The sequence below is a fragment of the Aspergillus brasiliensis genome (assembly GCF_001889945.1).
Source record: "Aspergillus brasiliensis CBS 101740 unplaced genomic scaffold ASPBRscaffold_4, whole genome shotgun sequence".
NCBI classification, from domain to species: Eukaryota; Fungi; Ascomycota; class Eurotiomycetes; order Eurotiales; family Aspergillaceae; genus Aspergillus; species Aspergillus brasiliensis.
The window spans coordinates 1,868,848-1,895,206 of NW_027137445.1; the positions used below are offsets into that span (position 1 = coordinate 1,868,848).

The 26,359-nt window shown below is 51.7% G+C and overlaps 12 protein-coding genes across 12 annotated transcripts; 9 read left to right on the forward strand and 3 right to left on the reverse strand.

Moving 5' to 3' along the window:
- Positions 1-74: 74 nt before the first annotated feature.
- ASPBRDRAFT_53840 (bifunctional terpene synthase/polyprenyl synthetase family protein) lies at positions 75-1,976 on the reverse strand (the record flags this gene model as incomplete). The annotated part of the gene is made up of 8 exons (XM_067627131.1): positions 75-494; positions 545-629; positions 685-745; positions 797-898; positions 948-1,108; positions 1,167-1,321; positions 1,366-1,431; positions 1,506-1,976. 8 exons carry the CDS (start codon positions 1,974-1,976, stop codon positions 75-77), a joined length of 1,521 nt encoding a protein of 506 aa, XP_067480961.1.
- Positions 1,902-2,877, reverse strand: ASPBRDRAFT_514078 (uncharacterized protein). The gene is made up of 2 exons (XM_067626719.1): positions 2,401-2,877; positions 1,902-2,337 (listed from the first exon to the last, which is right to left on the reverse strand). Exons 1-2 carry the CDS (start codon positions 2,729-2,731, stop codon positions 2,027-2,029), a joined length of 642 nt encoding a protein of 213 aa, XP_067480962.1. The 5' UTR covers positions 2,732-2,877; the 3' UTR covers positions 1,902-2,026.
- A 1,320-nt stretch (positions 2,878-4,197) lies between these two features.
- On the forward strand, positions 4,198-5,007 carry ASPBRDRAFT_41416 (uncharacterized protein). The gene has a single exon (XM_067624562.1). The coding sequence runs from the start codon at positions 4,421-4,423 to the stop codon at positions 4,799-4,801; it is 381 nt and encodes a 126-aa protein (XP_067480963.1). The 5' UTR covers positions 4,198-4,420; the 3' UTR covers positions 4,802-5,007.
- A 544-nt stretch (positions 5,008-5,551) lies between these two features.
- On the forward strand, positions 5,552-7,475 carry ASPBRDRAFT_28912 (S53 family peptidase; the record flags this gene model as incomplete). The annotated part of the gene is made up of 5 exons (XM_067622576.1): positions 5,552-6,432; positions 6,477-6,609; positions 6,654-6,747; positions 6,797-7,097; positions 7,145-7,475. 5 exons carry the CDS (start codon positions 5,552-5,554, stop codon positions 7,473-7,475), a joined length of 1,740 nt encoding a protein of 579 aa, XP_067480964.1.
- A 388-nt stretch (positions 7,476-7,863) lies between these two features.
- ASPBRDRAFT_28913 (glycoside hydrolase family 131 protein) lies at positions 7,864-9,149 on the forward strand (the record flags this gene model as incomplete). Its single annotated transcript, XM_067622577.1, has 3 exons — positions 7,864-7,969; positions 8,033-8,166; positions 8,241-9,149. 3 exons carry the CDS (start codon positions 7,864-7,866, stop codon positions 9,147-9,149), a joined length of 1,149 nt encoding a protein of 382 aa, XP_067480965.1.
- A 216-nt stretch (positions 9,150-9,365) lies between these two features.
- ASPBRDRAFT_514153 (uncharacterized protein) lies at positions 9,366-10,352 on the reverse strand. Its single transcript, XM_067626720.1, has 4 exons — positions 10,047-10,352; positions 9,741-10,001; positions 9,532-9,690; positions 9,366-9,488 (listed from the first exon to the last, which is right to left on the reverse strand). The coding sequence occupies exons 1-3, from the start codon at positions 10,269-10,271 to the stop codon at positions 9,580-9,582; spliced, it is 597 nt and encodes a 198-aa protein (XP_067480966.1). The 5' UTR covers positions 10,272-10,352; the 3' UTR covers positions 9,366-9,488; positions 9,532-9,579.
- A 3,725-nt stretch (positions 10,353-14,077) lies between these two features.
- ASPBRDRAFT_41419 (putative MFS peptide transporter) lies at positions 14,078-16,444 on the forward strand. The gene is made up of 7 exons (XM_067624563.1): positions 14,078-14,458; positions 14,504-14,617; positions 14,678-14,900; positions 14,947-15,318; positions 15,364-15,518; positions 15,567-15,992; positions 16,043-16,444. The coding sequence occupies exons 1-7, from the start codon at positions 14,158-14,160 to the stop codon at positions 16,285-16,287; spliced, it is 1,836 nt and encodes a 611-aa protein (XP_067480967.1). The 5' UTR covers positions 14,078-14,157; the 3' UTR covers positions 16,288-16,444.
- Positions 16,445-16,612: 168 nt separating this feature from the next.
- On the forward strand, positions 16,613-17,653 carry ASPBRDRAFT_121950 (uncharacterized protein; the record flags this gene model as incomplete). Its single annotated transcript, XM_067617476.1, has 3 exons — positions 16,613-16,899; positions 16,986-17,111; positions 17,191-17,653. The coding sequence occupies 3 exons, from the start codon at positions 16,613-16,615 to the stop codon at positions 17,651-17,653; spliced, it is 876 nt and encodes a 291-aa protein (XP_067480968.1).
- A 299-nt stretch (positions 17,654-17,952) lies between these two features.
- ASPBRDRAFT_41421 (cytochrome P450) lies at positions 17,953-19,639 on the forward strand. Its single transcript, XM_067624564.1, has one exon. It carries the CDS (start codon positions 17,982-17,984, stop codon positions 19,428-19,430), a length of 1,449 nt encoding a protein of 482 aa, XP_067480969.1. The 5' UTR covers positions 17,953-17,981; the 3' UTR covers positions 19,431-19,639.
- A 162-nt stretch (positions 19,640-19,801) lies between these two features.
- On the forward strand, positions 19,802-21,867 carry ASPBRDRAFT_41422 (DUF1365 domain-containing protein). The gene is made up of 2 exons (XM_067624565.1): positions 19,802-20,553; positions 20,598-21,867. The coding sequence occupies exons 1-2, from the start codon at positions 20,278-20,280 to the stop codon at positions 21,807-21,809; spliced, it is 1,488 nt and encodes a 495-aa protein (XP_067480970.1). The 5' UTR covers positions 19,802-20,277; the 3' UTR covers positions 21,810-21,867.
- Positions 21,868-22,551: 684 nt separating this feature from the next.
- ASPBRDRAFT_174573 (NAD(P)/FAD-dependent oxidoreductase) lies at positions 22,552-24,328 on the forward strand. The gene is made up of 4 exons (XM_067619778.1): positions 22,552-22,579; positions 22,627-22,826; positions 22,872-23,256; positions 23,302-24,328. Exons 1-4 carry the CDS (start codon positions 22,569-22,571, stop codon positions 24,146-24,148), a joined length of 1,443 nt encoding a protein of 480 aa, XP_067480971.1. The 5' UTR covers positions 22,552-22,568; the 3' UTR covers positions 24,149-24,328.
- Positions 24,329-24,487: 159 nt separating this feature from the next.
- On the forward strand, positions 24,488-25,826 carry ASPBRDRAFT_41426 (uncharacterized protein). The gene is made up of 2 exons (XM_067624566.1): positions 24,488-24,769; positions 24,824-25,826. The coding sequence occupies exons 1-2, from the start codon at positions 24,568-24,570 to the stop codon at positions 25,597-25,599; spliced, it is 978 nt and encodes a 325-aa protein (XP_067480972.1). The 5' UTR covers positions 24,488-24,567; the 3' UTR covers positions 25,600-25,826.
- The last annotated feature ends 533 nt before the right edge of the window (positions 25,827-26,359 follow it).

The following is a 26,359-nucleotide window of genomic DNA, read 5'->3' on the forward strand; positions in this document are numbered from 1 at the left end:
TAGAGAGGATAGAAAATGAATAGATCGGTTCATGATGTTATTTTTCAATGTCAAAGTCTACTCTACTAGTCTACTCAATTAAGTACATCCCTCCACGCTTCATCCCGATACCCACCCCACACACGCAACACTTTCTCCAACGAACTCTCCTTCTTACTTTCCTTCTTCTCTGTGGAAAACTCTCCCTGCAGCTTCGCCAAAATACTCCCCAACATCCAATTCTTCACTCCCGTCATACTTTCAATCATCTCAAGCTGCCGCATCATCTCTACAGATAGATCGCGCAATACACTTCGAGTTGCTTCTAAACTTCCACTCTGTTCTATCATACCCAGGATGAATGTTTTCGTCTCATGCGAGTTGCTGTTTCCTTGCTGCTGCTGCAGCCATTCCATGAGGATGGTGGGGTCGTCGGAGCTTTGTATAGTCCGGATGAGAGGATAGGAGATTTTGCCTTCGTCGAGGTCTTGGCAGAAGCCGCGTTGGGTTGTATACTATATCTAAAATTAGCTTTCTTTGTGAGGTAAAGTAGTGGGTTGCTTACGTCTGCAGATGCTAAATTCTGATAGTCATCTCTGAGCTGGTAGGCTCTTCCGATGAGGTTCATGAGGTGGGATAGGTCGAGGGTACTTTGTCGGTTAGTAGAGAGTTTAGTAGCTATTTGGGACTTAGATATTTGGGTACCTGTTTTGCGTGCCTTCATTCTGCATCAGCCGAGAGATCAGTGTTAAGAGGGCACCATTTTCTTATATATCTTGTTAGTAGGTCATATGGAACACTCCGTGTAGAGGCTTACTCCCGTCCACCATCCGGAAATAGTCTTCCTCTGTCGGAATGCGCTTGTGTCTGGCCCAGTGGAGGTCATGCGCTTGGCCGGTGAAGAGGTGGGCGAGTTGGTCTGGAATATCAATCGGGGGTTACTTCGGCATCGTAGTAGGGTAACTTACCTGAAAAGATCAATCCTGCGGAAGGAGAAAGCTGTAGACAGAGACGCAGGGCGTTGTTGATTTGATAACATGCCGAGTTGATCGTTTGTCCTACGCCGAAGATGGTATGTACTGCAGGCTTACCGCGGCGGAGAGGGCTGTCGTCTTGTATATCGTCCAGCCTTTGAGAAGAATTAGTTTAGCTCTTAGGCGAGATGAGAGAGAAAGACTTGGGCTTACATTAGTGATGCTTCATGGAGTAGAGTTGCTATTCCGGAAATAGTAGCCAAGGAGGCCTGCGGGAGCTTGTACCACTCTTGAAGAGCGTCTATCAGATGATTGCAGAAATCTTTTGATGGTGAGGACGTGAGATATTCGTATGGCTTCCATAGAATCTAGAGACGTTAGTCTAGTCGGCTAAGAGTGGTATGGAGCTTACTGAGTCGCCTAGCCTTGGCGCTGGCGTCAATGCCGGATTCTTTGGCCTTGCTTCTGTGAATAGAAGCTGTTAGTCACTTGCATCACAGCTAAGCTAAGGAAATGAAGCATACCTGCGATATCCTCGCTCTCTGATCTCACTTTCGGAGCAAATTGCGTTACCTTAAGGGAGCGGAAAACGGAAGGAAAGTCAAAAGAGCCTTGATAGGGATTCCGAACATCTTGATGATATCGTATAGCGCGGACGCTCCACAGTGCATTTCCAGCAATCGATAGTTCAAGGATCCGAAACCACTTTTTGATCGACATTGAGATATCTGGCTTTCTGAGATACTCATCACGAAGGCGGCAATACCGCTCCTCATGCTCTTCGAGAATCTGGGAGGAGACAATCTTCTTCGCACACTCTTCATCCGTATTATGTGTCTGCATAACTACGTGCACGGCGTTAACGAGTGGAACCGATCCTCCTGATTGTCTTGTCACTCGCTTCTCTCTCTCCCACGACCAGATGTCGTTCGTGACGGCCAGTACGATAAAAGCTAGATATGTAACTGGTCCAGCATACTCCTCTTCTTCTGGTGTGAGCACGACACCACTAGCCCAGCCCATCATACGAACCACCCAACTTACAAGGCGTCAGCTGCAGCATGATCATGATCTTACGAGGGGTTCACCAACTTAGCTCCGCAATCCAAGGCTCTGTTGAGCAGATAAGCATCCAGATTCGTGAAATGCTTGTCACGCATAAGCTTAGCCGTCTCATACCACTCGATGAACTTAGCGTGACAGCGACCAAGGTAGTCGGGATCGATCTCTTGTAGTAAGGCCCAGATCTTTGCGAGGAGCTGCTTTTTTGTCTGAGTGTCTCCTGGTCTTGTGAGCTCCTTCGCTTTCTTTATCCCCAGAGCCCTCGTCAAGATGGCGTCCTCTAATATAGGGTTTGTAGGCTGAACAGCATCGACTGTGGTATCTAAGGCTAAGTGTCAGCTGCTGGGGGATATCATGATTTTTGGAACCGGATGGAAATTCTCACCATCATACACAAATGCATATTCATTGAAGTAAGAGCAAAAGGCAATGCGCTCTGGTAGTGCCTCCGGGGCGCAGAGTGCTGTAAAGTCGCCATCATATGCATTCATGCCCCCAATTATTTTCCCCACACCAGCTCGCCCAAACAGATCCACATGACATTCTATGCATGCATCGTGTGATACCGAGCTATACTTGCTTCTTCGGGGCTGGAAGCGGGTTAGAAGATGGCTTTTCGTCACATCATCAAGGGGAGCAGGCTCAGAATGTAAAAAAGGTATGGCGTTTGGTTCTGCTCCTTGTTCCAGGGAGTCACAGCCTTCATTGATGTCCATATTGGCCAGAATGGGGGAACCTGTAGGACAATGTCATAGAAGCTTGTCTTTTGTATTGCCTTGCTGTCTTTCCCCAAGGAAGGGGGCCGAACGGCCATATAAATGGTCAGTGCACGGGTGGAGCCCGCATAGCGAACTAACCAAGTCCAGCAGACCAGAAACGACCTAGAATGCTGCCATTACCATAATGGACATAGACGCAAGGAGGTCAATGAATATAGTGCACCGGATTGGTCGGTAGATCGAGGTAAGAATGTATATAGCCTTAATCCGTTGGTGCTCTTGTTTAGTGTGGTCGATCGTGTCACCTCCCCATCTGTGACAGGCAGGCCGAAACCAGACAGTGGTTTTCTATCCTGCATTGGCATGCCGGAAGCCTTGGTTTGTACCCCTGACTAGCCTTATCTTGACATAATCAGGAACTATCTTCCGCCCACAGTGCCGATAGGCGCTCCTAGCTCAGCCAGCCAAGCAATATGCGCCCGGAGGCAGTCAGGAGGGTATAGAGTAGGGATACCTCTTGCCCAATGGCTCCTGATGACAGCTGTAGAAGGGCATAATGCTGTCGCAGTCTGTGCTATAGGTCGCTAGATTGAGAATTGTTCAGAGTTTACTCCCTACTGGCTAGGGAGTATGCGGAGAACACAACCGAGCAACTGCGATTACCCTGAGGGCTGACTTGCCTTGTTCGGATGGTAGCTACTCTGGAGGCAACTATCATTGTAAGAAATATATCATAAAATGATCGCATTTTATGCACATTCTCCGTTATTTGCGAAGCTTTCCTCTTTGTAAGGATATCTTCCACTGTGTACGAGGTGAGAGGTACGTAAACAGATGTCACTACTTGTCTGGCGTCGTCAAAGGCGGCGAAGCGTTGCTGTAAGTCTGGAGAAGCTTTATCGACCGGATGTGGACTTTATCGCTATGTGAAAAATATTAACAGCGTGGCTGACAATATTCACAGGGCAAATTCTAGGCTCATCAACGGGGTCGATTCTGGAATATGGTGCACATTTGAGCGGCAGATGGTTATTTATTGCATGGAATGTTAATTATACAAAAGCGTATGCATATAAGGAGCCTGAAGGTCCAAAGCTGGGAGAACTCGCAAGTTCAACCCACAGCTACTTGACCAGGTGGATGGTCGCAAGCAAAGGGTCCGTGGGTATATGCACTGGCGCCGCTGGATCCTTGGCGACATGAGGCGGAATTACTGTCTGTGATGCTGATGTTCAGAGTGGTCTTCAATCCAAGGAACAATCTACCTTCGGATTTGTGAAAGCTGCTCCCAATTAAGGGTAGGAAGTATTTGGTTCAAAGAAGAGCCTCATTCAACCGCCCTGGGCCATTATTAGTTGGCTCGATAGTACTAGCGCTCACGTCAGCATACACGCCTCTAGTAGTTGAGAGAGCGAATAAAATGGACATCTGAATCTAACACGCAATTACTGACCTCATTGCAATCTTTTAAACAAAGAACAACTCCTATTAGTTGTCACGTAGGCAACAACTTACTGAGACAAGCCCCAAGCTTTGTATGTTAGGCTCCCATCATACCATAATATTTATATGCCATGCAGTGCTGATGATCCCATCATTAACAAAGTTCAAAAGACCATCCATACTAATTTCCAACCCCTCTGAAGTCACGAATCTCTCTCAAAGGATACTCCTAACTATTTAAACATGTCATCCACCACATTCGCCTCCAACCCCACCACCTTCGAATCGGCCTTAACCAGCCTCTTCAGCGGTCCTCCCGAGACTACTGAACCTGACCTGGCCAAGCTGTTCACACCTACCTTCACACAACGCGATGATGATACCACACGCGACTTCCCTGCTTTTGTCGCGCACATCAAGTGGCTACGGGGGATTCTCCCACCGAACAGCGTGACACTCAAAGTTACGCAGTTCCTGCGCGACGGGAATCAATTCGCCGATAGACATAGTTCAACTATGACCAAGCCTGATGGAACAGTGAGCGCTGCGGAGACATTTATGTTCGGGGAGGTGGCGGAGGATGGACGGATCGAGTGGCTGGTGGAGACGGTGAAGCATAAGTAGTACTCCGTAGGGAGTGGTTTGTTTTGATGAACGGGTAACCCCGGCGGGGTGAGGCATTATTCTTCTCTGATGTTAAGATGGTTAATCAGTTAATCATTTGCAATATGAGTTTAATTGCGATTGCTAATACTATTTACTGTCGGAGTAGGAGGCAATAATGGCGTTATCAGCAGCTTCATGCAGTACTACCTTCCCCTCACGGTTCGCATCACTTTTGGGAAATCAATGGTGTCATCCAATCTAGTTTGTTTCCATGATAGCTAGTAAGCCACTATTGCTGCAGAACGCCTATCTGTGCCGTTAGTGTCTCCATAGTGTCCACCGTTCTTTTTCTGCCGATTAATCTATTGCCAGACGGACTCCGTCGCTCTTCCGATTGCCGAAGCCGCGGCTAGCTCTGCTGTAGCTTTTGCTGCAGGAACAATGCATCTTTTTGATGATAATCTTCAGAGAGCTTATCACTATTCATTACTACCAGACAATGCTTGTGATGTACGGAGTAATCGCTACAATACATTATTCGTGGGTCTTTTTTTCCACAGAACAGGATAGGGCACGGATGGCTTCATCGCGTGCCTGCATGCAAGGGATGCATAATGCACCGTGATTGTTCCACCGGAGCCCGCCCGCCCTCCGACGGACCAAACCCACTGCAGAATGGCTTGATCATTTCCACATCTATAACTAACCGGGAATCCCTCGTTGTTGTCTGCTTTGATCTCCACCCAGGGCTAAATTGCTTTTCTAACCATGGTCGCCTTTTCCCGCCTCTCGGCAGGCTTCATCCTTGCCGCCCCTGTCTTGGGCAGCGTCGTCCTGGAGACCGCCAAGTCGGTGCCCAGTGACTGGAAGCTCGTCAAGGCCGCTGATACCAGCTCGACCATTACGCTGTCCGTGGCTCTGGCGCGCCAGAACCTGGACCAGCTGGAGGAAAAGCTCCTGGCCGTGTCCACCCCGGGCAAGGCCACGTACGGCCAGTTCTTGGATCTGGCCGATATCAACGAGCAGTTCCCCCTGGCCGACGATGCGGCGGTGGTGTCGTGGCTGAACCAGAACGGCGTCACCCAGATCCACAAGGAGGGTGGTCTGCTGAACTTTGCGACCACGGTGGGGACTGCGAACCAGCTGCTCAACACCACCTTCTCGGTGTACCAGAGCGGATCCACCCAGAAGGTGCGCACGACGCAGTACTCGGTGCCGGATGAGCTGACGGGGTCTATTGATCTCATCTCGCCGACGGTGTTCTTTGGCAAGTCCAACGCGGCGCGCTCGGCCGCGGTGCGTGCTTCGCAGACGACCAAGGAGAGCAGCAAGAAGAGCAGTGATGTGTGCGAGTACATCACCCCGGATTGCCTCAAGGAGCAGTATAGCATTGACTATACGCCGGAGGCGTCGTCGGGCAGTCGGGTTGGGTTTGGGAGTTTCTTGAACGAGTCCGCCTTGTACTCGGATCTGGATCTCTTCACCCAGTACTTTGACATTCCGCAGCAGAGTTTCACGGTTGTGACGATCAACGGGGGGATCAACAACCAGGAGAATGATCCGGCGGGGGAAGCTGACCTCGATGTGCAGAACATCGTGGGCATCTCGCATCCTTTGCCGGTGACGGAGTACATTACCGGTGGATCTCCGTGAGTGGCCTGAGAATAGAGATGGAATCAAGCTGATGGTATAGTCCGTTCATTCCTGATGTCGAGACCACGACCGACGAGAACGAGCCGTACCTGAACTACTACGAGTATCTGCTGAACAAGACCAACGCTGAGCTGCCACTGGTGATCAGCAACTCGTATGGTGATGATGAAGATGTAAGCATATTACCTTCCACAAAAAACGTCTGCTAACAGGATAGACCGTCCCCTACGCCTACGCCACGCGCGTATGCAACCTCATCGGCCTGATGGGAACACGCGGTATCTCCATTCTCGAATCCTCCGGTGATTCTGGTATGTTACCCCCATCTCTCTGACCTCAGGCCTCGGCTAATAGATATAGGTGTGGGCGGCGCCTGCATTTCCAACGACGGCACCGACAAGGTCGAATTCACCCCCATGTTCCCAGGAACATGTCCCTACATCACTGCGGTCGGCGGCACTCAAGATGTGCCCGAAGTCGCCTGGGTGGACAGCTCCGGCGGCTTCAGCAACTACTTCTCGCAGCCATCGTACCAGTCGTCCCAGGTGGAGACCTACCTGGACAAGTACATCTCCGCTTCGACGAAGGAGTACTACGAGCAGTATACCAACTTTAGCGGTCGCGCGTTCCCTGATGTGTCTGCTTTTGCGGGATCTCCTTAGTATGTTACCTTCTAGAAGAGTGCATGATACCTGCTAATGTGGACAGCTACGAAACTGTGACTGACGGTCAGCTCGGCCTTGTGGGGGGTACCTCTGGCGCTAGCCCTGTGTTCGCGGGAGTCATTGCACTGCTCAACGATGCGCGTCTGCGGGCTGGCAAGTCCTCCTTGGGCTTCTTGAACCCCTGGCTGTACTCCAGCGGCTACAAGAGCCTGAACGATATCACCAGTGGTGAGGCCGTGGGCTGCCAAGGCGATGTGGAGGGAGCGGGGGTGATCCCCTGGGCGAGCTGGAATGCCACGACGGGATGGGATCCGGCGACCGGGTTGGGAACGCCTAATTTTGCCAAATTGAAGGAGGCAGTCTTAGCCTTGTAATACCACTGATGCAGCTGTGGTATGAGGCGTACCTTTAATAACCGGTGTGGGTGTGTTGAGAATACAAGCTGGACAGCCAAGCAATTAGCTCTGCATAGTGACCACCCTTAAACTAAAGATAATCAATTGTTTACCGCTGTCAGTCTCACGTCGGTCTGTCATGGACCCTGTTGGATCAATGTGAAACAAGCTTAATCTACCAGCGGCGGTGATGAAACCGCCAGGGATAGATGTTTCAGTTGCATCCACCTACTTAAACCTGTAACCGCTCACCACCAACGATTCCATTTTGCTCTACATTCTTTCTTCATTGTGCCGGTCACATACACTCTTTCTTCTCTCTCTTCTACATTCTTACAAGTCACTCTTTATAACTACACAAGTCACCATGAAAGGAGCTGCCTTCCTCGCCTTCCCCGTCTCCACACTGGCTGGATCCGTAGTGTGGAGCGGCATCTTCAATTCATCCTATACTGTTGCCGGCTTTGACGAATGTATCTCCCCTAGCATACCCTTATCCATATCCGCTTTCACATCCACATACTAAGAAACTACAGGGTCATGGAGTAACCAAATCGCCCCATGGCAATGGTACATCCACGGCGACGGCAACACGTCCGAATACCTCGCCCTATCAAGCGAGTACAAGAACCCAGCGGCGAGCGATGCCCAAGGACTACGCACTAGACTGGTACTTACCCTATACCCTCTTCCACACCCAAACCAAACCCAACTAATCCACTATCCCCCTCGGGGATATAATAGGACTCAACCTCCTTCTGGAACGGCCAAACCATGCAACGCACGGAACTAATCCCCCAAGTCACCCCCTCCAGCTCCGCTGAATCTACCCTCGGATCCGGCCACCTCTACTACCACTTCTCCCTCTCAGCAAGTAGCACCAACCCTCCAGCCTCCTCAAGCGAACACCAAATCGCCTTCTTCGAAAGCCATTTCACCGAGCTCCAATACCAAGATAACACCCTGAAATGGAACGCCGGCGGCAATACCCACTGGGAAGTGGAACTGGAGACGGGGAAATGGTATAATTTCGCGTATGAGATTGATTTTGATGAGAAGACGGTGGGGTTGTGGGCGTCGAATGGGTCGGAGGCCTTGACGGAGGTGGTGAGTCCCGTGAGTGCGAGTGTTAGTTCGAATGGGCAGGATTTTCATGTCGGTGTGTTGAGTTTGACCGGGGATGGGACGGAGGATTGGTACTGGAGTGGGGTTTATGTTGAGAGTGGGGATATCACTAAGGATATTGGAAGTGGTGATGCTTCTTCTTCTTCTTCTTCCAGTGGTGACGCTAGTAGTACTGCTGCGCAGGTGGAGAGTACGAGTGCTGCTGCTGCTGCTGCTACTTCTGCTACTTCGGTTGAGGCTACTACTGTGGCTACTACTGCGGCTACTACTCCGACGCAGAATGTGGCTGTCGCTTCGTCTTCGACTACTTCTGCTACTACCTCCGAGTCTACTGCTGTCGCTACACCCACTGCTTCTTCTCCGGTCATCGCTACGCCCTCTGCTGCTACGGCACCCTCTGGATCTGCTGCTGGATCTGCCGCCCTGCCGGTCCCTACGACCGCCTCTGAGATCCTGACTGACGTGCGTGCTCTATTGACTGCCCTCCTAGCTCGGCAGGGTGTGCATGCCCGCGACTTTACTGTCTAGTCGTTACTTTGAGATGGCAGGTATATAGTGGTTTTGAGATTGTATGTTAGTTGGTGTGATTGATAACATTTATATTAAATCGTGGGTATTGGGTGATCACCACACAAGAGTCTCTTTCTTCCGTCGTCCGTTGATAATCTCCTCCGCTTGAGTCTCCACCCATCGCTCAACCTATAATCATTAGAGATGTCCGGTCCATACTGAACTGAGACTTACATTGGTAAACTTGGTCGATAGCCATACAGCCACTGTTAATAACACGAGCACTCCCCCGATGAGCGGGTACCACCGCCACGAGGGGTTGTCGCTGAGGATGTCCACGTTCATGCCGAATAGACTCTAATTAATTAGACCAGTATGTCAACGGATGTAATAAACTCACCGATGCAAATGTCAATGGAAGAAATATAAACTACCAATGTCAGCACCCTCAGGGAAATACATAACTAATCAGGCATACTGTAATCCAACTCAGCCGTTTCATGCTCGTCGCCAAACTAGTCGACCGGTGCGCCTCGTTGATCGATACCCACGCAAATTCCTACCAATATTAGCCTAATCCTCGTACCCCCGGGCATCACGGCAACGTACAATTTGTAGCAAATCGCGCACGGTCTGCTCCAACTTATCAATCTGCCCGGAGATCTCCTTATCCAACCCATCAATCATGCTCTGCATCCGCTCACTGAACTTGCGCGTTTCGCTGAACCGCTGGTACTGCGTGACAAAGTTCCGCGCCTGGCCGAGCTGCTCGGCCAACGCGGCTTGGATCTGCGTCCATTGCTGCATGCTCTCTGCAATAGAGTCAATCAGACGGTCGTCTTTGCCGCGGGCGGTTAATTGATGGGTTCGCTACATCATTAGCAGTCGTCTGACGGATTATATCTCAGTACATACCAGCCGTCCTAGATACCCCCGAGCCTCGCGACAAAACGCGATCCAGTCGTCCCGCCACGTCTGCATAAACAGCTGCACCAGCTCTAGATCACTCTCTGGGATCCACCCGTACGGCAAGTTGCTGAAGTAGTGGATGGTCTTCTGCGGCGCCTCTAATACAGCCCACTCGATAATGCGGACTCTGCGGTCGTCGTCCTCGGTGTCTGTAAAGGTACCGATCTTCATGTCCAAGCGGATGAACAGGGAGAATGTCCGACAAGGACTCTTATTTCCGAGGGAGTATTGCAGCTCGTTGGGCGTGTCGGTCAGCTGGCAATACGTGTTCCAGTAATGGTTCTCCCGAAAGAGTCTGTCTGTATTAGAGAGGTCATTGCTCGAGCGATCAACTTACAGCAAATGTGTCTCTTCCGCCGTCTTCGGCATCGCCTTGATGTCTTGATACAAGGTATCATCGGAAATCCAGCGCGCCGCGCGCCGTCCATCCCGGAACACCACGATATCCACGGCGACGCTCGATTTCAGTCCGCGGCTGTACCTCCCATCGTACCCATCGTCCAGTGCCATCATGTGTCTCCGGTGGGTTAACAATGCCGTAAAGGCCGCTCGATCGCCATCCGAAATCGTCATGTCCATCACGGGGATGGACGACACATCATTCCGCACGTTCTGGTTCAACATCAGATTCGTTGACGCTTTCTCCGTGCTGCAAGGACCGAACCAGTCCCCGTTCTCTAAGCCATCCACACCCGCCTTGTGTTCCAGAAGAATGGCGACCGTCGAGCGATCCGCCTGCTGCAGGGCCCATCGCATCAGAGGAATCGGGCTCGATTCGTCCTCGTTGCTCAGGTCCGGCTTGTACCGCTCGAGGAACGGTTTCAGCAACCGAGCGCGGCTCTCCTGGACCATCAGCTTCAGCGACACAACATCATGCTTCCGGTTCGCATCGTCAGAGCCAGACATCAGCATGTCTGCAATCTCGTAGTGACTCCATTCGAGGGCATAGACCAGCGGAGTCTTTCGGTAGCGATCAATGCAGTTTGGATCCGCCCAGGTTGTCTTCAACAGCTCGTGCACCAGCGCCGTATCACCGCGCTCACTCGCCCAGGCCAGAAAGGTCCGGCGGGCCTTGGTCATCGGCTCCACGCCCTGGGTCGGTCCGAGCACGGCGAGCCACTGCTGAAAGTCCTCGGAGTGCTGGCCGTTGGCCTCGCGTCTCTTATTGTGGTTGCTGATGACCCACCAGAGTGGAATCTGCCCCTCATGGTCGTGGATATCGGCGCTAGCCCCGTGCGCCACCAAGGCGCGCACGGTATCCAAGTGCCAGTTCTCGGCAGCCCAGGAGAGCGGAGTCCGACCCCGGCTGTCCTTGCTATCTGGATCCGCTCTCCCGGAGGATAGCAGTGCCTGCACGATCCTGCAGTGTCCTTGGCCCGCTGCACGTGATAGCGGCGTACGACCCCGGGCGTCTGCGATATCGGAGGCGACTCCTTTCTGCAGCAGGAGGTCGACCATGTCGGGATCTCCACCTTTGACTGCCCAGTGGAGAGGCGTTTCGCCATGGTGGTCTTCAATATTGGGATTGGCCCCTCTGTCTAGGAGATACTGCAATAGATCATTGAGACGGTTACGTTGCTCTTGAGCCTGCGAGAGATCATAGGATGCAGCCCAAGAGAAGGCCGTCCGACCGGTCTGGTCCTGGACGTTGGGGGAAACGCCATATAGAAGGGATTGGACTTCGCGTAGCTGGCCCCGGTGGGCTGCCCGCATGAGCTGGTCGATACGGTCATTGTCCAATTCCAAGTAGGTGACTGCCGGAGATTTCTCCATGCTTATTTGCATCCGCGGGCATCACGAGGAATGAGGTCGGTGTGGGATTTAGCGATGGAGTCAGCCTCAGCCTCGCGGGGCGTCCCCGCCGCTTATTGGTCGGAGATCAGCGCGGGATGACTTTGAAGCCGCATCCAGAAGTACATCGAATTGTAGGGCTGACCATGATCGTATCCGAGGAGTATGATATAGTGACCGGACAAACTGAAAGTAAACTGGCTGCCTCTGCACTAGTCAGGCAGGAGCGAATGTTGCTGGGGACACGCGTAATGCGTACAGGCTAGTTGACTAGCGCTGTCCAGTGCTGATTGAAGCTGGACTTGGAGGCCGTCTATCGGCAACTAGATAGTGTCGGCAGTCGGAACATTTCCGATGCTAGACTATGATTTTGGGTCCTCGAGTCAAGAATATCAAGCTTAATGTTTATCCGCAGGGATCAGATTGACCGGATAAGGCGTGCTTTCACTGCAGATGACAGAAGCTTGATGAACCCGCCTATAAGTAAGGCTCAACTGCCGCTGCAGTTCAGCCATGTGTCGTCAGCCAGCCTAGCATGAAGAAGTCTGGAGAAGCATGATGGTGGTGACCTGTCACTGCTATAGTGGATGGCTATACACGTGAGCATCTCTGCCCCAGGCCATCAACACGTGACTCGATCAGGGCAGCGGGATCTGGAGGGAGACTAGCCCCAATCGAGATTAGGCAGGCATCCGTGAATGCTTGATGGGATTTCAGTACGTAACCAGTTGCAAGGCCACGAGGGACGTGCTCGTCCGGGAGTGGAAGCATCCCCGAACCGTCTACAGTCGCTCGATGAACCATCGAACCATGAGTGCAGTTGCTATCAGCGAGTGAGATTATTCCGGTTACCTACGGAGGATGATACCGTGGCTAAATTCAGATCCTTGTTGACATGACTGCATCAGCATGAGGCAACAGCATGAGCAGCAGCATGAGTAGCAGGCGGAGATATCCTCCAGACGGAACGGGTTGATAGATAGGCAAGAGTCTATCCGGATAATTCTTTTGGGCCTCCACCCACTTGGCTTCGTCGAAGCTCCACTGCCAAGTCCCGCAATATCTTGGCATGTTTGGTAGATAATACATGATTGGTTGCGGCTGATGCCGTTATCAGTGCTGGCGGTGGTGTCATTTCCGACTTTGCCTCTATCAGTTTCATATCTTCACCTCCATCTTATAGTCGACAAATATTGTTGATATTTCATAGGTTATTTGGTTGCATCCAGCCCGTCCACTATCCGGACCAGTCAGAGCACGCAATCTGCTTGTCTGACTGCACCTCGATCCCTTACTTGCTTTTCCCATCCTTCCTTTGGCTTATCCCTAGAATTCTCGGTGACTCCGAGTCTCCCCCTTTTCAGCTCTGGTTGCTTTTTGCCCGCCTCGGTTGTAGAGAGCTGAGAGAGATATTCCATACCCCTGTGCCAGAGACGCGTGGTGCGGGGATTGTAGCAGATCCCACGGTTGGACATCCATTCGGCTGCATTAGCAACCACACTTGCCGTTGGCGAGAAAAGCTAGATAGACTAGTGCAGTGGCCCCGTTCTATTCATCCGGATTCTGAGATAGACGATAGCATCGCTTCCACCGCGAGTAATCCAAGTATCCAACATGTCTGGTGGAAACTAATCCTGCTCCTCCGCCACCATGCAGGGACTTGACAAATGATCATACGTCCTCCAGGATCACTCTGGATAATTCTCTATGGATGTAACCTCATTTGCCCACGCGCTTCCCCCGGTTTCTTATCCACATGCCACTCGGGCTGCAACGGCGTATTTGCCACATAACCATGGATACAAGCAGGTCCGGGTGCCAGTTGTGCTCGTTCTAGATGGACGCTAGAACCTCCCTGGATAAGCCTTCTACTGTCTGGCCAGTGGCCACATGGACAGCGGCGAACAGTTGCACCCACTCCATCGCGTGATACTGTCTGTAATGGAAACTAGATACTAAGAGTCTAAGATAGTGGCTCCATCCACATTGAGTCTCGATCTCCGACGCTGCCCCGGTGGAAATAGGCCTTGGCACTAGCAGCTTCTCTGGAGTAGTGTCCGCGCACTGATAGTGGCCCCAAGCGAGCCTGTTGCAGCTTACCCAAATGTAACACCCAACCGGTTCGTTAGTCGCGTAGCTCCTCGCCTCCCATGGCTTTATTAGCTCCCTGCTCCCCAGGTTGATCCCTTTTTTCTTGTGCGATCGTCTCTTCACCCCTTTCCATCTATCCATCCACATCAGACCCTGTCAGGGCCCGATCGCCAAGATGAGTGACCCCGTTGGCGCAGACGATCTCGTCTATGTCGCACAGGCCCATGTCCCCCAGAAGGAGATCCAACCGGTCGATGAAAAGAGGGAGCCTCATCTTCCCATCAACGAGAAAGAGACTGCCGTGGTGTCGGCCGTGCCATCCATCCACAATGTACACGATGATGGACGCGAGTACCCCACGGAGGAAGAGGAGCGGACCCTGCGTCGAGTCTCCGACACGGTTAGCTGGACCGCCTACACGGTCGCGTTCGTCGAGTTGTGCGAGCGGTTCTCATACTACGGAACAACGGCAGTTTGTAGGTATAGCAGTGGTTGTTGAAATCTCTTGCTAACCCTGGTAGATGTCAACTTTATCCAGCAGCCTCTGCCCGCCGGCTCCACCACCGGTGCCGGCTACAGTGGACAGTCGGGTGCCCTGGGCCAGGGTGAACGGACCTCCACTGCCCTGACAACCTGTAAGGAGCCTGACCTTAAGGAGCCTGAAACATGAGAATGATCAGTAACTGACTGAATAGTCAACACCTTCTGGTGCTACGTCATGCCCATTTTGGGTGCCTGGATTGCCGATGAATACTGGGGTCGTATGCGAACCATCCAAGTCTCGATCGGTTTCGCCATGTTGGGTCACATTATCATCATCATCTCCTCGATTCCCCCGGTTATTGCCTACGCCAACGGTGCACTGGCTTGCTTTGCGGTTGGTCTGGTCATTTTCGGCATTGGCGTGGGTGGATTCAAGTAGGTGCTGTCGCCTCGTCTCCTGGAGTCAAGCTAACGGTCATAGATCCAACATCTCCCCCCTCATTGCCGAACAATACAAGGAGACCAAACTCTTCATCAAGACCATTCCCAAGACCGGCGAGCGCGTCATCGTGGATCCCGCGCAGACCATCACTCGCATCTTCCTCTACTTCTACTTCATGATCAACGTCGGCTCCCTGATCGGATCCGTGGCCATGGTGTACGCCGAGAAATACGTGGGATACTGGCTGGCCTTTTTGCTGCCGACCATCATGTTCGGCATCTGTCCGATTGTCCTGTTCTTCTGTCGCAAGCGCTACACGGTGACGCCTCCGACCGGATCGGTCGTGACCAAGGCGTTCCAGCTGTGGAGCCTGGCTCTCCGGGGGCAATGGTCCTGGAATCCGGTTACTTTGTAAGTATCCCCCCCGACCTTGTTAAGGCCTTGCTAACAGGCTAGCTACCACCGCTGCAAATCGACCGAATTCTGGGACAGCGTCAAGCCCAGCCGTCTGGCCAACAAGCCCTCCTGGATGACCTTTGACGACCAGTGGGTCGAAGAAGTGCGTCGTGCCGTCAAGGCTTGTGCAGTGTTTGCCTGGTACCCTCTTTACTGTAAGTCCCCATCATCCATATATTATAAAACCAATCTAACGGCGTCAGGGCTGGCCTACGGACAAATGACCAACAACCTGACCTCCCAGGCGGCCACCATGCAGCTGCACGGCGTGCCCAACGACATCATCAACAACCTGGACCCGCTGGCCCTGATCATCTTCATCCCCATCATGGACCAGTTCGTCTACCCGGGTCTCCGCAAGATGGGCTTCCACTTCACCCCGATCAAGCGTATCTACGCGGGATACCTGCTCGCCTCGGCATCCATGATCGCCGCCGCCGTTACCCAGTACTACATCTACAAGCTGAGCCCGTGCGGCAACCACCCCAGCAGCTGCGACGAGGCGGCTCCCATCAACGTGTGGGTGCAGGCCGTGCCGTACGTGCTGATTGCGTTCTCGGAGATCTTTGCCTCGATCACTGGTTACGAGTATGCGTATACCAAGGCGCCGAAGAACATGAAGAGTTTAGGTAATACCCTCTTTCTGTATATGAAGTATATCTTACTGACAAGGATGTAGTTCAATCGCTGTACCTCTTCATGAACGCCATTTCATCCGCTATCCAACAAGGTCTCACCGCCTTATCTACCGATCCCCTACTCATCTGGAACTACGGGTTCGTCGCCGTGCTGGCGTTCGTCGGTGGAAACCTCTTCTTCCTCTGCAACTTGAAGCTGGATAAGGAGGAGGATGAGCTGAATAATATCGAGGAGTCGGCGTATCTGGGACGCAGCCAGGGTGAAGTTGGAAAAGTGGAGGCGTGATGTATGATTATTGATGGATATGTATATTTATGCATGAGCTACGTTATATAATAGTATGATATGATGTTATAGTCACAGGTTGTACCTATTCCATCGGAGATATCGATGATAGTAGATGGCTGACAGCTCACCTAATCATCACAGATATATTTACTCTCATCCGTGGTACCATCTACCCATACCCATCCCTGCAAACTTACAAAGGAATAGGACTTAAGCCTTAACTCCGATGTCTCCGCCAGTTAATTATCAACATATCCCCTCTCATTCACACCTTCTCTCTAATGAACACACTCAACATTCATACATATCCACTAAAGTAAGAATGAATCAACAAACATGGCTAATAACAGGCCCCTCCTCCGGCCTCGGCAAAGCCCTCGCCAGCGAAGCCCTCCACACCGGACACAGAGTCATCGGGACGACGCGGGATATTAGCAGAGCTGAAAGCTCCTATCCAGAGTTCTCGGCTAATGGCGGGATCTGGATATGCCTTGATCCAGCGCAGCATGATGCGTATGATCGGTTTACAGAGATAGCGAAGGAGTATAGTGTCGATGTGTTAGTGAATAATGCGGGGTATGCGTTTATTGGTGGTGTTGAGGATACGAGGTATTCTATTCCTTCCACTCCTTCCATTCTATGTCATACTTGATATATTTTGATATGTTCATGGCAAATGCTGATCTATCATCTAGTGAAGACGCCGTCCGCACCCAAATGGAAGTCAACTTCTACGGCCCCCTCCGCGCCGTAAGGGCTTGTTTACCGATTATGCGGGAGAAGAGGTCAGGACATATTGTCTTGATCAGTAGTGGAGCTGGGTATATCCCCCCTCTTCCTCCTCTTCCTCTTCCTTCCCAGTGGAGTACTCACTACGTGATAATCTAATATATGGAATAGATTCATCGCCCGCCCCGCGCGAAGCACCTACTCCGCCAGTAAATTCGCCATTGAAGCGATCCACGAATCACTCTCTCGTGAAGTGGAATCCTTCGGGATCAAAGTGTTGGTTGTTGAGCCGGGGGCATTTCGTACTCCGTTCCCTAGTCGGCAGGTCTTTCCGAAGGGACCCGGGTTGGAAAGGGGATATAGTGATGCGTATGAGGGGACTGCGGTGGAGGAGATGGTTAGGTTGTCGAAGGGTATGAGCGCAGCGGGGGGGTGGATTAGGGGGGATCCGGGGAAAGCGGCGAGGGTGGTGGTTGGGGTTGTTGGGAATGGACATGGGTTTAAGGGTTTGAGGATGCCACTGGGAGGGGATTGTGTGAGGGCGTTGGAGGGGAAGATTGAGGAGTTGAGGAGGGATTTGGAGGGTAGTAGAGGGGTGGCGATGGGGACTGATTTTGATGGTGATGTTGATTGAGTGTATATACATGGTTGCTTGGGTGAGTTGGTGTGTATGAGGGAGTTGAAGGTCTGGTGATGATACTGGCGAATCGACTCTCATGTTGGTATTGTTCATGTCCATTGCAGGAATGATACATTTGAATAAATTGATGGATAGTAGTTAAAGTGATCATTCTACGACTTAGCCTTCCCTTACTAATTGCTGCAAACTGCTGCTAACCATGCACAAGGCATCCCGCGAACCCTAATCATTAGTTCATGCATCCATCCGTCCTACTTAAACCTGTCTCCCTCGTATTCGATTCTCTCTCACAACTCATTCCCTCACCCTATTCCCATAAACCATGCTATCTGTCCTCCTCATCACCATCCTCCCCATCATCTACCTCATCCACCTCATCCACAAATCCTTTACTGATCCCCTCTCCTCCATCCCTGCAGCTCATATCCTCTCTCCCTACACTTCCAAATGGATCACCCACCACCGCACCCGCACCACCGAAGTGAAGGCCATCTACACCGCCCATCGCACCCTCGGGCCCATCATCCGCCTCTCGCCCACCGAGCTCAGCATTAATTCCCTAGAAGGGCTGCGAGCGATCTACACGCAGGGCGCGTTCGAAAAACATGCGTTTTATGCGGATACATTCATGAACTTCCATACGCCGAATCTGGTCGGAATGCTGGAGAATAAGCCCCATGGGGAGCAGAAGAGGTTGCTGAGTGGGGTTTATGCGAAGAGTTATTTGCTGAGATCGGGGGATGTTGGGGTTTTGGGGCGGGAGGTGGTAGTCCGCCGGTTGGGGGAGTATCTAAGGGGAGTTGTTACCAATGGAGTAGTTAATGTGTTGCCTGTTTTTCAGGCTGTCGGGATGGATTTTACTTCTGGGTTTGTGTTTGGAATGCAGGGTGGGACGAGGTTTCTACAAGATTTGACTTCTTGGGGAGTTTGGTTGGGACAGTATGAGGCGTTTAAGAGGATGAGTAGGGAGGAGAGGTTTATGGGGTTTGTGGAGAGGTGGTGTTTAAGCTTGTGTGAGGGGGTCAGTTCGAGGGAGAGTGAACCCATGACGCAGGCAGTGGTTTATGATCGGCTGAAAGAGGGACTGGAGAGGAAGAAAATGTCTGGGGATGTGAAGCTGGCTGTGGCGTCGGAGGTGTTGGATCATTTGGTGGCAGGGCATGAGACGACTGGTATCACCATCACGTATATCATATGGGAGCTGTCGAAGAGGCCAGAGTTGCAGCTGAGATTGAGAGAAGAACTGGCTAGTTTGTCTGGATTGAGGTATACAGAGAGGAGGGAGGAAGAGGTGCCTCCACTGGCAGACATCGATGCACTTCCGTTGCTGGATGCAATCGTCCGGGAGACTCTTCGACTGCACGCACCGGCACCGGCACCATTACCCCGGGTGACTCCTCCAGAGGGGACATGGATCCATGGATACTATATCCCCGGAGGAGTGCAGGTCAGCTCCTCTGCATACTCACTGCATCGGATTGAAGAGGTTTTCCCATCGCCCGAAGAGTGGATTCCATCGCGTTGGATGGATGCGGGTGACCGGATCCACGATATGCGACGCCTGTTTTATCCCTTTGGAACGGGAGGGCGAATGTGCTTAGGGAGTAACTTTGCCTTGCTGGAGATCAAGCTGGTTATTGCGATGGTGTATGCCAATTATTCGCCTGAGGTTGTGGATGATGAAGGCATCGAGCAGTACTTGGAGTTTATTGCGCTGCCAAAGGGGAGGAAGTTGATGGTGCGGTTTGTTCCACTTGAGAGTACCGATTGACATGACATGGTGGAAGTTACATTCCTAGGTTGAATAAGTATAGTGGATGTCAACTCTGAGCATATACTTTCTTGATGGTTATATGCGTACCGATATGATATCAATGCCTTGTAGTCGAATGTACCGTTCTCAATGCCATGCTCCAAATCTGCAATGGTCTTAGCAATGTCATCAGGAAGCACACCATAGCAAGCATACTCATACTGTTAGTTGGGTCATTCTGTCCTTAATGAATGCCACTGGATCAGGATAATTCCACTGTTAAAGGCCTCAGGCCTTAACCCTGCATCTCGTCCCGTGATCCGGCAGAGAGAGATTTGCACCTGCCGATGAAGAACCACCTGCATCCCCCTTACTCACGACAGATTCACCATCATCTACTGGGGCGAGATAGTTCAACTGTCAAATGATTCACTTCCTGTCCCCGAATCCTCCCTACGTCATTGTCTTCCACTGGAGCAACACCAGTCATGTCACCCGCCTTGTGCAACATGATCAACTCCACCTGATAGCTGAGTTCTTGTCAAAGTCTATTAGCGAGTAACATTCACTTCAAGCTGACCGTTACACCAGAGATGCTCGGATGTCCGAATGCCTCGCCGGTCGCATGAAGCAGCCATACAGTACACATAAGGAACGCCATCCAAACTAGCTTCTTCGACACCAGCTAGTAAGGTACCCATGCAGGTGAATCTTCGCCACCTGTCACAGCAGCAAGGACTTTCTTTCACCATTGCAAGGCTGGCAGGCATTGGCCAGGTTCAGTCCGTATTTATTCGTCAATCCCGCCTAGAGTCGCCTTATCAGTCCAACACGAATGCAACTGTGCTGAGCCGTCTCCAGCAACATGTCTACACAGTCTTCCTTTTCGGATCTACAGGAAATACCTGAGCCCATATTCTATCCCTGTCAGGTTCGACACACCAGGGTTCATCCTGTGGTTCATTCCTTCTCCTATCCCTATCTATGGGTGGTGCTGCCCGTCCGGTGGCGGGGTAACAGCATCGAGAAATACACCTCGCCTGTGGTCTCTGGATGGTTTACCGTGGACCCTGGCGATTACTTAGAGCGAGGCAATCATGCTGGGCTGCACGGAAAACTTCGTCAGTATCTGCATACTCAGGTAAGCCGTCCGTCAGCTGCACGTTATCTCACTAATCGATGCAGTACCTCCAAGATGAAGACTATCCCTACGTCTTTCTCCTTACTGCCCCCAAAGTACTAGGCCATGTCTTCAACCCCGTCTCTTTCTGGTATCTATACTCTGCCAAAAGAGAATTGGCCGCCGTTATCTTAGAGGTGAACAACAACTTTGGGGAGCGACATATGTACCTGCTCTCGACTGGATCTTCCGAGGGTACTAGTGTTGCCGATCCTGCCGATCAGCCTTGTTCTACATCAAGCCGCTTCGCCAGCACCTGGTCGAAAGACTTTCATGTCTCACCGTTCAATCCCCGAGAGGGCATGGCATATACCCTAACTACTGCTGATCCCTTGCGGTGCAAAAACCCGATCGACAGTCGGATCGTGCTGGTTGCCTCCCAGCGGGTCCACCTCATCGCGTCTATCCGCGCTACCGGACCGGCCATTCGCCCAGCTGCTCTCTCCGCCTACCAGCGATCCCAGCTGATCTTATCGTGGGGGTGGGTGGGGGCGTTGACGGAGCCACGCATCTATTTCCAGGCGGCAAAGCTGCATGTGCAACGGAGATTACGGGTGTGGTCGCTTCCGGTGCCATTGGAGACCACCATCAGTCGACGCGCAAATCGACTCGAACGGTCGCTCGAACCGTTTGTGAGGGGATATCTGCGGCATCGGGTGGAGAATGCTCACGGATCATTTACCGTGCGGTATTCCGCTGCAGGCCTGCTTGCCAACGCAGTCGAGTTGATGCAATCACCTGTGGCGCGCATCACCTCGAACAAATGCCCGGATAAAGCCGTTGAGTTTCGGGTTTTACGGCCAGACTTCTACACCTCCTTCGTCGAGAGTCCAGCCTTGACCGCTGAAGTCTTCCAGCTCTTGGCAGGGAATGATTTCCTGCGCGTGTCGCGCATGGATTTGCTCCGCGATCTTTTCAACGAATCGGACTCGGTTCCAGAACTCCGCAAACTCTCTGGACCCGGGAATCTCGCTTTCCGAATCCTCGCCTGGTTCCGAAAGGGGCGGCCCGCAGCTAGTAGACCGTGTTCTTTGTCTGCCCTGGACTGCTACGTACTGAGCAGCTGTAGTGCTGCTGAGCAGAGGGACTATTGGCTGCAAGTGTTGAAGTTGTTCCTTAGTCGGTACGTTGCATTTGGGCATGTTCTTCTTTTCGAGGCCGAACTGGTCGTCCTCCTGGTTCTGGGGGTCTCCTGGTCACTGAGTCTATTAGCTTGATTCCACCTGACTATTTCTTTGGTGCAGTAGAGCGGTAGTTATGTAAATTGAATCACGCTACTGCTGAGGATCATCATCCGTAGTCACACTCGTAATAGATCCAACTTTACTCAAGTCTGGTACAGTCGACAAGTCGACAAGCTAGCGTTTACAATTTGTGCCGTGATTTTTGTGCGACATGGCACTTACAGAGGCTTATAGGTGGAGATGCGCGACTTTTAGACTCGTAATATTCATTAGATTATCTTACCACCATCTGCTTAGTCTCATCTCTCGCTTCAAAGCATTCGTCCAGTGGACAGAAATAACGCATGCAATAACCAACTCTATGCTTCGGGTCTATTACTCCGACCAGAATACTGGTCCTCACACAGCCGATGACCAGGTCAACAAAATCAGCTTAACATCTCGCTCGGACTGCTCGTATAAAACCCTAATCGAGCATTCTACCATGCGCCACCTACCACATCAGCTGGACGTGACAGTGACACAAAGACCAGGGGATGTTCCACAAGGACGCAAGTAGGCGGTGACTCGTGGAAGTGAATGGTCGAAGTGAAGTCGGACCTGCTTGCAGAACATGGCAAGGGAATGTACACGTACGGCTGAGCTGCATGCAGAGTGACAAAGCACGTCATCTGTTACTGTGAAGGGAAGCAAGCTGAAGCAATACTTTCGGTCGCTGTAGTCTATACGTTAAGGTATAAATAGACTATCGATGACTGCTCAGATCTACAGTCTACACTGATCATCGACAATATGCAAGACAGGTACGGACACCCCCTATATTATAGCAGATGCTGCTAACATCATGTAGCAAGAAAATAGCCATTATCGGCAGCGGCGCGGCCGGCATGGCTGCCCTCTGGGCCCTCGACCAGCACTCTCCTCACCAGGTCTACCTCTACGAGGCGGCACCTCGTCTTGGGGGTCATATCAACACGGTTGAATTCAAGAAGGGGAACGATAGCGTCAATGTGGACACTGGATTCATCGTCCTCAACAATTCTACCTATCGTGAGTTTCCCTACTTCAGATTTCAGATCTAGTCTCACAGAACAGCCAACTTCCTCAACTTCCTCAAAACCATCAATGTCCCAACCACGCCTTCAGAAATGTCATTCAGCGTTTCGCGATTCTCCGACTCGGGGTCATTCGAATGGGCAGGGTCCTCCTTGAGAAACCTCTTCGCCCAGAGCAGAAACTTATTCTCTCTATCGATGTGGCGCATGGTCTTCGACATGGTGCGGTTCAATCACTTCGCCCCTGATCTCCTCCGTCTACCAGACGTGGACAACACCATGTCGATTGGCGAGTACCTCGATAAAGAGGGCTACTCGACATTCTTCCGCGACAACTACCTGATCCCATTGACGGCGTCCACATGGAGTACTAGTCCAGACAAATGCAACTTGCAATTCCCCGCTGCGACTCTCATCCGATTTCTGTACGTACATTCCTACATAATCTTACTGCAGAACTAACCCATCAGATACAACCACAACCTACTTAACACGCTCGGACGCGGTCTGGAATGGCTCTCCGTGACCAACGGCGCAAAGAGCTACATCGAGACCATCATGGCGAACTTCCCTCCAGACCGAGTGTTCCTAAACCAGCCCGTAGCATCCGTTGGGAACGATCCATCTTCAGGTAAAGTAACCATCACCACCGCCACCGGCACAACAGCGACCTACGACCACGTCATCCTCGCCACACCAGCCCCCCAAGCCCTATCCATAATCTCTACGACAGCCACTCCCTTGGAAAAATTCATCCTATCAGCATTCGAAACCACCACCAACACCGCAGTCCTCCACTCCGACGAGTCCCTCCTCCCGCAGAACCGCCGGGTGTGGTCCACCTGGAACTATCTCAGCAATGGCGCCGCCGACCAAGTCTGCGTGACGTACAACATGAACCGGGCACACGGGGTATCGCATGCGAGATACGGATCAGTGCTGGTGACCATGAACCCGCTGGTTATGCCGGATGAGCGGACCATCCAGGGTGTGTATCACTATGAACATCCGCTGTTTACGCCGGCGGCGGTACGGGCGCAGACCATGCTGCATAGGATTCAGGGCACCAGGGGAATTAGTTATGTCGGGGCGTGGACGATGTATGGGTTTCATGAGGATGCGTTTACGAGTGCGTTTGGGGTGGTGGCTGAGCTGGGAGCGAGGATTCCGTTTCAGGTGGAGGAGAGTCGGTTGAGGGGGTGTGCGGTTAAGAAGGTTAGTTGGGTGGAATATGTTTTTAAATTGGTGTTGCAGGGGGTGCAGTGGTTGATTGTGTGGGTGGTGGGAGGGGGGAAGGGGAAGCAGAAAGCGAGGTAGTTAGTCTATGTGATCTGCAGTGACTCTCTTGAAGATGATCATTCAGATCTGGTAGACAAGGTTCTCCCTTGATGCTATTCTGGGTCTTGCAAGACCTGTCACATTGGATATCCTCCGACGTGGTTATTCATGCAGTTAGTATCATCTGATGCGCCCCTTGCATAGTCTACCGAATAGTATGTCTAGATGCATAGATACCTCGTAGACATACTCCTCGTATTCATGTAATAATACGATCATGATGAGTATCTGTGTATATCATCGATGGGAAAACAACCCTAAACCAAGGACGGACTTACTCCGATGCTTCCCCACCTCCAATCCAGCATCAACTAACCCCACGCTCTCATCTTTCTTTCACTTTCAAACATATTCTCTACACATCACAATCAGCATACTCCTCTACACCTCTACTGCAAATGGCTGACTCCCTCCCCCAAACCTACGACGATCTCCCCGACAAGCGGCGCTACTGGCCCGCAGCCCCCAACTCCGCCGAAGAAGGGCTGGGGATGCTGCGCCTGCTAACCCCAGAAGTCGTCGCCAACGCAGCCCGCACTCAGATCCAAACCGGCGAGCGCGTATGCCTGAACTGGGACTTGGAGAAGTTAAACCCACCGGGTACATCCCATCCACCCTTATCCTCCCTCACCCCACTAACCACCCGGGTATTAGGCTTCAACCGCAAACCCTTCTCCCACACCATCAAATGGGTCAGCGAGGGCCACGCCTTCGACGACGAATACCACTTCAACCCACAACAATCCTCGCAATGGGACGGACTGCGTCACCACAACGCCCCGGCCCCAACCGCCACTGAACCCCACCGCCGAGTCTTCTACGGGGGCACCACCTCATCGGAGATCCTCGACCCAACCTCCAGCCGAATCGGCATCGCCCACTGGGCCAAACAAGGTATCGCCGGACGAGGCGTCCTAATTGACTATGCCTCCTACATGGAAAAAACCAAGGGGATCACCGTAAACGCCCTAACCCGACACACGGTGTCTCTAGACGACGTCCTCACCATCGCAAAGCAATGCAATATCACTTTCGAGAAAGGAGACATCCTCTTCATCCGCGTCGGTCTCCCCACAACATGGGATAACATGTCCGAGACGGACAAAATCCAATACAGTCAACAGGAAATCCCTCAACATGCAGGACTCGAGCAGAGTGAGCGCGTGGTGCGGTTCCTCTGGGATCAACATTTCGCGGCGGTGGCGGGTGATGCGGTGAGTTTTGAGGTGTATCCGCCGGTGGAGAAGGAGTGGGATTTGCATCATTTTTTGTTGGCGGGGTGGGGGGTGCCCATTGGGGAGATGTTTGATTTGGATGGGTTGAAGGAGGTGTGTGAGAGGTTGAACAGGTGGACGTTCTTTGTTAGTTCCAGTCCGTTGAATTGTAAGACGGGGGTGTCGAGTCCGCCGAATTGTATGGCTATTTTTTAGATAGCTGTTGGGTGGGTGATGAAGTATTTGTGGCCTGGAGTAGAGGGTATAAGGCCGCGTATATAACACATTCTTGCTGGGGTGACTGTCATCGCAATACTCGGACAGGGGTTGTTTCTGCTGATCAATGTCATTTAGTCAATAGTGAACGTTTCTATTCACATGCTTGGATTAGTGACTATAAAGCTGATGCATTCATACAAATTGGTAACTCCCGTGGCAATGAATGCAAACTAACCTTGTATTGGCTTTTAAGCTCGCCATCGTCATCAGAGCAGTTTAGAAGCAGCAAGGCCGTCGCCCAATACAGGCGATGGATTCAGCTGCCGAGTCTGGTTTAAGACGCCATCACCGCCCTACATAACAATAACATCATTATTGTGATCAGTCAGACGGTGTCCAGTCTGGAGATATATTGGTGGAGAATGCCAATTGCTATATATTACAGCTTGAAGAGAAGAAAACGGAGACTTATGCTTCATATAGCACCTAGTTGCATACAGCCCCGGTCTGCATTTGAAAGCAGATAATGATCCTTGGTTTTTTCATGTCATTCTGGTTTCTTGACAAGCTTCCCTAAAAAATTATGGTTACGTGGATTGAGGGCTGTTCATTAAGCAGTTACTAGTCAGGAAATCTATTTAGTGGTATCGGTTAGTAAATGGGAAGATGGAAGGGGCATATATCCAGAGAGCTCCGTGGTCGTATTTGATAGGTTCTGGACTGATCATCTGGAAGAATAATTCAACCAACGCCATAT

Coding starts and splice junctions, on each gene's coding strand:
- ASPBRDRAFT_514078 (XM_067626719.1), bottom strand. CDS start 2,731: ATGGACATCAATGAAGGCTGTGACTCCCTGGAACAAGGAGCAGAACCA. Junction 2,338..2,400: donor ATATGCATTTGTGTATGATG/GTGAGAATTTCC, acceptor ACTTAGCCTTAG/ATACCACAGTCGATGCTGTT.
- ASPBRDRAFT_41416 (XM_067624562.1), top strand. CDS start 4,421: ATGTCATCCACCACATTCGCCTCCAACCCCACCACCTTCGAATCGGCC.
- ASPBRDRAFT_514153 (XM_067626720.1), bottom strand. CDS start 10,271: ATGAAGATCGGTACCTTTACAGACACCGAGGACGACGACCGCAGAGTC. Junction 10,002..10,046: donor GGGGGTATCTAGGACGGCTG/GTATGTACTGAG, acceptor CTAATGATGTAG/CGAACCCATCAATTAACCGC. Junction 9,691..9,740: donor TGCGCGATTTGCTACAAATT/GTACGTTGCCGT, acceptor TAATATTGGTAG/GAATTTGCGTGGGTATCGAT.
- ASPBRDRAFT_41419 (XM_067624563.1), top strand. CDS start 14,158: ATGAGTGACCCCGTTGGCGCAGACGATCTCGTCTATGTCGCACAGGCC. Junction 14,618..14,677: donor CTCCACTGCCCTGACAACCT/GTAAGGAGCCTG, acceptor CTGACTGAATAG/TCAACACCTTCTGGTGCTAC. Junction 14,901..14,946: donor ATTGGCGTGGGTGGATTCAA/GTAGGTGCTGTC, acceptor TAACGGTCATAG/ATCCAACATCTCCCCCCTCA.
- ASPBRDRAFT_41421 (XM_067624564.1), top strand. CDS start 17,982: ATGCTATCTGTCCTCCTCATCACCATCCTCCCCATCATCTACCTCATC.
- ASPBRDRAFT_41422 (XM_067624565.1), top strand. CDS start 20,278: ATGTCTACACAGTCTTCCTTTTCGGATCTACAGGAAATACCTGAGCCC. Junction 20,554..20,597: donor GTCAGTATCTGCATACTCAG/GTAAGCCGTCCG, acceptor TAATCGATGCAG/TACCTCCAAGATGAAGACTA.
- ASPBRDRAFT_174573 (XM_067619778.1), top strand. Junction 22,827..22,871: donor CCTCAACAATTCTACCTATC/GTGAGTTTCCCT, acceptor CTCACAGAACAG/CCAACTTCCTCAACTTCCTC. Junction 23,257..23,301: donor GCGACTCTCATCCGATTTCT/GTACGTACATTC, acceptor CTAACCCATCAG/ATACAACCACAACCTACTTA.
- ASPBRDRAFT_41426 (XM_067624566.1), top strand. CDS start 24,568: ATGGCTGACTCCCTCCCCCAAACCTACGACGATCTCCCCGACAAGCGG. Junction 24,770..24,823: donor GGAGAAGTTAAACCCACCGG/GTACATCCCATC, acceptor CCCGGGTATTAG/GCTTCAACCGCAAACCCTTC.